The sequence below is a fragment of the Macaca fascicularis genome, chromosome 2 (assembly GCF_037993035.2).
Source record: "Macaca fascicularis isolate 582-1 chromosome 2, T2T-MFA8v1.1".
In the NCBI taxonomy this organism is placed as follows: domain Eukaryota; kingdom Metazoa; phylum Chordata; class Mammalia; order Primates; family Cercopithecidae; genus Macaca; species Macaca fascicularis.
In genome coordinates, this window is record NC_088376.1 from 9,281,945 (window position 1) to 9,292,500 (window position 10,556).

General features: G+C 38.7%; 1 protein-coding gene across 1 annotated transcript in view; it reads right to left on the reverse strand.

Moving 5' to 3' along the window:
* Positions 1-10,556, reverse strand: part of TPRG1 (tumor protein p63 regulated 1) — a 115,940-nt gene that overhangs the window by 77,443 nt on the left and 27,941 nt on the right. Inside the window, exon 4 of the mRNA XM_045387175.3 lies at positions 6,495-6,671. Within this exon, the coding sequence (XP_045243110.2) occupies positions 6,495-6,671 (177 nt within the window). The remainder of the gene's footprint in view (positions 1-6,494; positions 6,672-10,556) is intronic.

The window sequence follows — 10,556 nt, forward strand, 5'->3', positions numbered from 1 at the left end:
AATACAAAAAATTAGCTGGGTGTGGTGGTGCATGCCTGTAATCCCAGCTACTTGGGAGGCTGAGGCAGGAGAATCACTTGAACTCGGGAGGTGGAGGTTGCGGTGAGCCGAGATCACGCCACTGCACTCCAGCTTGGGCAGCAAGAGTGAAACTCTGCCTCAAAAAAAGTAAAAAATAAAAGAGCAGAAATCAACTAATTAGTAATCAGCAAAACAATAGTAAAAATTAACCAAGCAAAAAATATGTTCTTGTTAAAAACCAACAGAATTGGTATGATCATCAACAGAAAAGAAAAAAGAGGGAAGACACAGATCACTGATATGGTTTGGATCTGTGTCCTCACCAATTCTCATCTTGAATTGTAATCCCCAATAGGAAGACGATTGGATCATGGGGGCATATTTCTCAGGAATGGTTTAATGCCATCCTCTTGGTACTCTCCTCATGATAGTGAGTGAGTTCTTGTAAGATCTGGTCATTTAAAAGTGTGTAGCATCTCCCCACTTTCTCTCTCACTCCTGCTCCTACCATGTGAGATGCCTTGTTCCCCTTTTCTTTATGCCATGACAGGAAATTTCCTGAGGCCTCTCCAGAAACAGAAGCTTCTGTATAGCCTGCAGAACTCTGAGCCAATTAAACTCTTTTTTTCTTTCTTCATTTTTTAGAGATGGAGTCTCATCTCTGTCACCCACGCTGGAGTGTAGTGGCTCAATCTCGGCTCACTGCAACCTCCACCTCCCATGTTCAAGCAATTCTCCTGTCTCAGCCTACCAAGTAGCTGGGATTACAGGCATGCACCACCATGCCTGGCTAATTTTTTTTTATTTTTAGTAGAAATGGGGTTTCACCATGTTGGCTAGGCTGGTCTCGAACTCCTGACCTCAAGTGATCCACCCACCTTGGCCTCCCAGAGTGCTGGGATTACAGGTGTGTGCCACTGCATAATAACAGACTCAAAATATGTGAGGCAAAAGTTAACAAAATCTCTTTTTTAAATAAATTACCCAGTCTCAGATATTTCTTTATAGCAATGAGAGAACAGAATAATACAGAAAATTGGTAGCAGGAATAGGGCATTACTATAAAGATACCTAAAAATATGGAAGCAACATTGAAACTGGGTAACAGGCAGAGGTTGAAAGAGTTTAGAGGGTTCAGAAGAAGACAGAAGGATGAGGAAAAGTTTGTAACTTTCTAGAGATTGGCTGAATGGTTATCACCAAAATGCTGATAGTGATATGGACAGTGAAAGCCAGACTGATGCAGTCTCAAATGTAAATGAGAAACTTGTTTGAAACTGGAGCAAAGGCCACTTTCGTTATGCCTTAGCAAAGAAGTTGGCTGCACTGTGCCTCTGCCCTAGGTATCTGTGGAACTTTCAACTTGAGAGTGATGATTTAGGATTATGTAGTGGAAGAAATTTCTAAGCATCAACACATTCAAGATGTGGCCTGGCTGCTTCTAAGAACCTATTCTCATACACATGAGCAAAGAAAGACTTAAAATTGGACTCATATTTAAAGAGGAAACAGCATGAAAGTTGGAAAATTTGAAGCCTGGCCATATGGTAGAAAGGAAAAAAATAAAGTCCATTTTCAGGGGAAGGATTCAGGTAGGCTGCAGAAGTTTGCATAAGTAAAAAGGAGCAAGTGCTCATAGCCAGGACAATGGGGAAAACACCACACAGACATTTTAGAGGCCTCCTTGGGAGGCCCTCCCATCACAGGTCCTGAGGCCTAGGAGGACTAAATCCCCAGTGTTAGAAGTGGGGACTAATGGGAGGTGATTGGATTATGGGGGCAGATTTAGCAGGAATGGGTACCATCCTCTTTGTACTGTCCTCACTATAGTGAGATCTGGTTGCTTAAAAGTATGTAGCACCTTCCCCTTTCTCTTGCTCCTGCTCCCACTATGCAAGATGCCTCACTCTCCCTTTTGTCTTCTGCCATGATTGGAAATTTCCTGAGGCCTCCACAGAAGCAGAAGCCACTATGCTTCCTGTATAGCCTGCAGAACTATAAGCCAATTAAACTTATTTTCTTTATAAATCACCTGGTCTTAAACAGTTCTTTATAGCAATGAGAGAACAGACAAATAAAATCATCAATATCAGGAAAGGAAGAAGATATCACTAAATATCTTATGGACATTAAAGGGATTATAAGGAAATAATATTAACAACTTTATGCCTTCAGATGCAACAACTTAAATAAACAACAAATTCCTTTAAAAATATAATTTATCAAAATTAATATGAAATAAAAAATTAGTCCTCCTAGGCCTCAGGACCTGTGATGGGAGGGCCTCCCAAGGAGAAAAAATTATGAGAAACACAATATTTATAAAATAAATTGACTTTATTATAAGAATTTCCCACCAAGAAATGATCAAGCCAAGATTTCCCTTATTAACTCTATCAGACAGTCAATGAAAAGATAACTCCACTTATATACAAAATATTTTAGAAAATAAAAGAGGAGGGAACATTTTCCAACTTGTTTTATGATGGTAGCATAGCCAAAATATGAAAACCTAGCAAAAACATTTTAAAAAATGAAAATAACAGAGTAATACCTGTCATGAACACAGGCACAAAAATTATCCATAAAATATTAGCAAACTAAATCCACCAATGCATAAAAAGAATAACATGTCACAACCAAATGTGTTTATCTTAGGAATGAAAAGCTGACTTAATATTTGAAAATCTTAATAAAAATAAGACTTTCAAAAATTAGGCAAGCTGATGAAAAAATAAATATGCATAAATATGCAAATTCTAAAAAGCAAGACTAATAAATGGGGAGTAACTCAACCAGATATTGATACATAATATAAAGTTATAATAATTAAAACCATTTTGAGCTTTAAGAAACACAAATGGAATGGAATAGAGAATCCAGGTATAGAAACTCACAGAGGAAAGTACTACATTATAAAATAATAAATATAAAATATTAAATATATGATATTGAGAAATCTAGCCTGTCATCTGTATAAAAATTAAAGTTGATTGCATACTTTCTTCTTTACTCAAGGCAAATTTTAGATGAAATATAAGTCCATTGTTAAAAGTAAAATAAAATTACTAGACAAAAACTTGGAAATTTATAATTATAGTATGGAGAAAGCTTTTCTCAAAAAGACATAAATTTAGAAGGTTTGAAAGAATGAGAAATTTGATACCTGTATTAGTTTGTTTCACACTGCTGGTAAAGACATACCCCAAACTGGGAACAAAAAGAGGTTTAACTGGACTTACAGTTTCACATGGCTGGGGAGGTCTCAGAATCATGGCAGGAGGTGAAAGGCACTTCTTACATGGTGGTGGCAAGAGAAAATGAGCAAGAAGCAAAAGCAGAAACCCCTGATAAACTCATCAAATCTCATGAGACTTATTCACTATCCCAAGAACAGCACTGGAAAGACTAGCCCCCATGATTCAATTACCTCCCCCTGGGTCCCTTCCACAACATGTGGGAATTCTGGGAGATAGAGTTCAAGTTGATATTTTGGTGGGGACACAACCAAACCATATCAATACCCCAAAACTAAAGGTCATGAAAAATAGCATAATAACGTTAAAAGAGGTATGACAAACTGGGGAAAATTTATTTGCAACATATAGGACAGAAAAAGATTTCAGTGCTCTAATACACAAATAGCTCTTACAAATCAATAAGAAAAAAATCAAACAAAAAAAAATACGGGCTATAGTCATAAATAGGCAGTTCACTGAAAAATAAATAAAATGGCTTTCTAATCCAAGGATAAAAAACACATACCGTTTTTCAAATTCTAGTGATGCAATTCAAACCCCAAATAGGAGACTTTTCTTTACTATCTCACTGGCAATGTAAAAAGGTTTTGTAACATTTGATATTGGTGTGGGTGTGTGGAAAAGATTGCCCTTACACTTTGTGAAAGTATTAATTGGTATCACCTGTCTGGAAGGCAATTTGACAATACTCATCAGTTAAAATTTACATTATTTTGATCTAAAAATTTCACTTCTGGGAATTCATTAATACATTACAGAAACAATTGCACATTTGTGCAAAGTATTGCAAGCAAGGATATTTGTAGCTGCACTTTGTAGTAGCAACAGTAAAAATAGATACACATCAATGAGGGACTGGCTAAATAGATCAAGCTTAAGATGTAATATTCTCACAAGAACAGAAAACCAAACACCGCATGTTCTCACTCATAGGTGGGAACTGAACAATGAGATCACTTGGACTCGGGAAGGGGAACATCACACACGGGGGCCTATCATGGGGAGGGGGGAGGGGGGAGGGATTGCATTGGGAGTTATACCTTGATGGGTGCAGCACAGCAACATGGCACAAGTATACATATGTAACAAACCTGCACGTTATGCACATGTACCCTAGAACTTAAAGTATAATAATAAAAAATAATTTAAAAAAAGATGTAATATTCTGCATTATTAAAAAACACTGAGATTGATCTATAGATGATTATATAAATCTCCGAAGTATACCACTGGTAGATATTATAGCATGAGGCAGGACAGTTTATGACATGTGCTTTCATTAGGTAAAATAATACATAATAAATATGTGTGTAGATATATACTTTTAAATGTGCATAAGCATATATACACAGAGAGACCTTGATATGGTTTGACTGTGTCCCCACCCAAATCTCATCTTGAATTGTAACTCCCACAATTCCCATGTGTTGTGGGAGGAACCCAGTGGGAGGTGATTGAATTATGGGGGCAGGTCTTTCCTACACTCTTCTCATGATAGTGAATGAGTCTCATTAGGTCTGACGGTTTTAAAATGGGAGTTTCCCTGCACAAGTTCTTCTCTTGTCTGCCACCATGTGAGACGTGCCTTTCACCATCCACCATGATTGTGAGGGCTTCCCAGCCACGTGGAACTGTAAGCCCAATAAACTTTTTTCTTTTGTAAATTACCCAATCTCAGGTATATTTTTATCAGCAACGTGAAAATGGACTAATACAGACCTTTTTATTCTTTTATATTTATAGACTATTTATTTTAAAATACCCAAGAAACTGCTGACTATCACCCATGGAGAGAAGGCTGAAGAACCGAGGGTCTGGTGTAGAAGAGAGAGTTCCTGAAAATGAACATTTTTTGGAATATTTAAATATATATTTTACAATGTGTAATATTATTATTGAAAAAATCAACAATTTTAAAAGCTAATGAACTTAATAAATTAATCACTTTCTGCATCCATGAAAAGAGTAAGCAAAAATAAGTTTTTTATGTAGTATGCATAGTGTAAGGAAAGTCAGTCACCTGATGAACGTGTGCTTTTTTCTGTATCTTGAAAATATTTCAGACCCTACTATGTGCTAGTCCTAATGCCAGTTGTTTAAAGGACAACAAAATCAATATTTGCCCTCAAGGAATTCACAGTTCAATGGGAAGACCACACATTCAGTCTTAGAGGAAGACTGTTGTTTCTCTGGCTTAGATCTAAAATGTTTAGTAAAGGCAGATGCCTCGAAGACCATGACAGGAACTTAACCAATTCAGCATTCTCCTCTGTAGACCTCCCCAAGTCTCTTGGTAGTTGTCAACATCTGTGAAACAGTTGACACACCTCACCACCCCCATGTCACAGAGCTTCCAGGAATGATCCCAACAGACATTTTATAAGAAGAGCGACTACCCATTTTGGTTCTATCCACTGAGCTTTACAGAATAATTTCAATTCCCAGAGGCATTCCACTTTTTAGCTACCTCTTTGGAATGTTCTTCCCCTTTGGTTCTCCTTCTTTGGCTAACTCCTACCCAATATTAAATATTGGCTCAAGTGTTCCTTCTGAAAGTTTTCTCTGATTATCTGACACACAAATTAGGTCGAGTGCATTTTCCCCATGTTCCCACAGCTCTTTCTTACTTACATTTAGCTATTTATTTGTCATGTCCTCATAATAAAATACAAATTTGCTGATATGGTTTGGCTGTGTCCCTACCAAAATATCAACTTGAATTGTATCTCCCAGAATTCACATGTGTTGTGGGAGGGAACCAGGGGGAGGTAACTGAATCATGGGGGCCAGTTTTTCCCATGCCAGTCTCGTGATAGTGAATAAGTCTCATGAGATTTGATGAGTTTAACAGAGGTTTCCACTTCTTCATTTTCTCTTGCTGTGGCCATATAAGAAGAGCCTTTGCCCTCCCGCCATGATTTTGAGGCCTCCCCAGGCATGTGGAATTGTCAGTTCGATTAAACCTTTTTTTGTTCCCCGTTTGGGGTATGTCTTTATCAGCAGTGTGAAAACAAACTAATATATTTACTTAAAGTTGTATCCCTGGAGGCTGACATAGAGGAGGAACTCTAGTTTGATGATTTCAACTTTCATGATTTCACTATCCTCCCTTGGGTTCTCCCAGCTTACAGTGCCAAACTGAATTTTGAGGTTGTTTTCCCTGTATGTCCATCCCTGCTGCACCACTTCTTCAAGTCTAAGATATATACTCACTTGTCCAGGGACATCCCAGGGAAGGTAAAGTTGCCCAGGCAGATGCGATAGACAGCACTCAGAGGAATCCGCTGCAGCTGCACACAACTGAGCATGATGAAGTCATATTTGCAGATCAAGAGAGTCTTGTCCGTGACCAGCAGAATTCTCTCCTGCTCATTGTTCCAGTGGTCTATCCTATAGGAATCATCACAGCAAATAAAAATTGACGACATAGCCTGAGTCAAAAACAATGATATTCACATCTCTCCTAGCACAGAAAACAGTGACGTTTGATGAACTCAGAAGAGAGAGGGACTGAGAAATACCTAATGCCACACCACTACCCCACTCGGTCTGGTCCCATGACTAATGAAGGAGGAAAGGTGGAAGATGACGGAGAACTATTTCATCATCCCAGAGGTCAAAGATGGTTGATTATCCACGATGGAATCCATTAGGGGAATACCCAGTGTGTGTTGTGTTAGCAGTCAACTGACTCATACTTCCCCACATCTTCCCAGTTCTCTAGGAAACTTCATGGAGGACATCTTCCCTCATGGACACCAAAAATATCTCTCTGTTCTAGCTGAATCCGTACCACAAATTTACTCACCATGAACTAGCCTACGCTAATTTCCAAAGGTTGCATTGCTGACTGGAAGTATATTGGAGACTTGAACACAGGTCCGCTGTCTTCCAAGTTATCTCATTCCTATTTGCAGCTCATCCTACCATATCCTTGTGGTAGAAATGTGAAACAAGTGAAGTGAGATTTTTATGAACCAGAGTAAAGTAGATAAGGAGATAAACTAGATAAGTGTTTACTGAATTAATTGGCCTGAGATGTGAGAGCCTTCCAGGACACACATGGAACATTCTGACTGAGAGTTCAGAATTTCTCCAACAGAGAGAACAGAAAGAAAAAGCAATAGCTTCTTGTTAAAAGAGAGTGAACATGGTTCGTAATTCCCACAGACCGACAGCGCTTTTGCTGTCTGCTTACTATAGGCTTTAGGATACAGCACTTCGAGACTTATACTAGAATTGTTTTAGTACATGTTTTGTTTTTCCCTAAAAAACTGAAAAGATTGATTGATGACCAATTCTTGTCTGAATCCTCACCACACAGAATCAATCTAATACGTAAATGGTATGGGCACCCCTTTCCCACCATTCTCCACACAGTAACCACAGTGCAATTCTTAACATACAAACTGAATGATATCACTCCTCGTTCACTTTATTAAATAGCATCCCCTCGAGTTTAGGTTCATAACATGGACTACACGCCTGTATAATATGGCCCCTACTCAGGGTCATCTCAGAGTAGGCTGAAAACACTCATTGTTCAAGTCATGGTTCAAATGTCTCATTCAAAGAGGATTTCCTAAACTCTGTATAAACTTGGCCTCGTGGTATTTCCTCAAAGCAGACATCTTTTCCTCCTTGTGGCATTTATCACAGTTTGTAAGAAGAAATGAAGTATAAAATGCTTAGCAATGGGTACCATGTGGACACTGACCAATCAGAATATACACCACAATACTGAAGATAGGGAAATGCTAATAAGTACAAGCTGAGTAGGCTGAGTATCAACCCTGTGTGTGTGTATGCATGTGTGTATGTGTGTGTCCCACGAAGGCAGAGACTGTGTCTGTTGGGCTATTCACTCCATCTCCATCGGTCAAATAGCCTGCACTAAATACATATCTATTGAGTGGATAAATAAGTTCCAGTTATCATCATTTTGGAAGCCTTTTGGTGGTGTGAGGATGGAGGTGGAAATCTGTAGCTTTATCACCTACTAACTCTGAAAATTGGACTTTTAACCTTTCTATGGCTCAGGTTCCATGTCTGTGAAATGAAGACAATACTAGTACTCACATCATCCATTTGGGGAGAAGATTAAAAGAAATGATTCTCTGTTAGGGCTTTATAAATTAGCTGTTACTATTGCTGGAAGGCACCTGTGTCACTAAGTGACTTGGGTAACCCAATTATGTGCCACTTCACAGTGTAGTCTAATGACAGATAGGCAAGATGAAGTTAGGAGTTGAATCAATCGGAGGACATACAGGAGAAGATACAAAGGACACAAAAAGGGAGACAGAACTGAAAGAAAGGAGAAGCAGAAAAAGGAAGAAAAGAAGAATGAGGTCATTAATTGAGGTCCTAGTATATGCCTGCCATTATATATTGATAAGTATTAGTTCTATATCTTACCACAACCCATTGAAGAAGGTTATGGCCAAAAACACTGAGCTAGATTACCCTAGTAAAGTTAGTGGTATTGTGAAAGGAGATGGCATAAAGTTTAAGAGAGCTGGTTTAAGTCTTGGTTCTACAGTTTCCATCCAGTGGATACTCACCTCCATACAGGGATACTCACCTCCTCCTCCTCTGCTTTGAGAGAAAGAGGAAATTCTTGAGAATCTGCTTGACATTCTCAGTCTTAGTCAGAAAGAGATGAAGACTAAAATTTCTTATCAGATATCTACATAAACTTCCCTAAATAGATTGCATCTACTTAGCAGTAAGTTATAAGCTGCTGCCTAATAAACCAGACTTGTTTTAGTCTAAAAAAACTTCAGCTTTTGGTTGAATGGTTTTACTGAAAATGTCAGCACTCCATAATGAGATATATTTTAAAAGGTAAAGGATTCAGAAGAAAAGGAGGATTCTTTTTAGGAATACAGAGTGCTGTGCTCTGACACAAACTCTGCATAATTTACATGTCAGAAATATCTAAATTCAAGTAAACACACAGGCTTATAAATAGTTTGGGGCTACCATCTCAAGTTCCTGGGTTGTATGTTTATTTATTTAGACATCAATCACAATTTTTCCCCTAAGAACTCATGGAGAACCATTAAATTGCATAATCCAAATATTAACAGCATTGAGCTTTAAGTGGCAATAACAACAAATATAGGAATAGGAATAAAAATATACTGTGTTTGTACAGCTTAGAGAGGTTTACAAGGTCCTTGAATATCAACACTGTTCTTTAATCTTCACAAGAACCCTTTGGTCTAAATGTTATTACCCTTTTTTTGAAGACAAAGAAACTAAGGTCTACCGACCCTTAAAATGACTTGTTCAATGCTTTGCACCCAACAAACGGTGGTGCAGGGAGCTGACACAGGTACTGAGACACCATATCCAAGCATAGTGTTTGCCTTCTCCTCAGTACTACCTATGTTTAAAAAGCGGACCCTTCAGTGTGGTGTGGAAACATGGTAAAACCAATCTCCTCAAGAAGCTGATGTGATGAGACATACCATTCCCGGAATTGTTCCTTCTAGCAAACTTCTTCAAAACAACAATCAAGACTGTCTTTTTCCACCCTTGTCCTCTTTCAGTGTTCCTAGCTTGGGGAAGAACCCTTCTTCCATCCAGTTCTTCAAGCTAGAGACCTGGGAGTCATTCGGATTCACCATATTTCCTCACATTCCATGCCAAGTCCTACATATTTTACTCCTAAGGTAAAGATGTCAATGCCACCCACCTCTCTCCATTTTCCGCTTCACCATTCTAATTCACTCTTTCATCATCTCCTGCCTAGATGATTGCAATCACTCTTGCACTAGGCTTGGGTTACTAGTCATCCAAACCTGATTCCCTTACATATACTCCTGCTCCCTTCCAATCCCTTCACCCTATTGCAGTGAGGGGATTCTTTGGAATAAAAAAGCAAATCTCAATCTCATCTTTACTGCCCTACCCTGGTTTAAAACACTTCAACAGTTCTTGCTCTTCTGAGAAATGACCGAAACCCTTAACCTGGTCTAAAAGTTTCTGCAGGGCCAAGCTCTAACGACTTCTTCAATTCCCTCTCAGGGCAAGTCTCTCCACTCCATTTCCTTTATCTTCTTTCAGATCCTTGTATTCACCATGCCCCCTCCAACTTAAAGGCCTTCGTACATGCTGTTCCCTCTGCAGGCAATGTTGCTCAGGATCTCCACCTAGTTAACTCTGATAGAGCTGAGCTCCATTACCCTTTACTCCAGCAAACCTTCTCAAACCTCTGTGGCTACTTCTCTTCTCTCCGATATACACTTTCAGACCACGCACATGTCC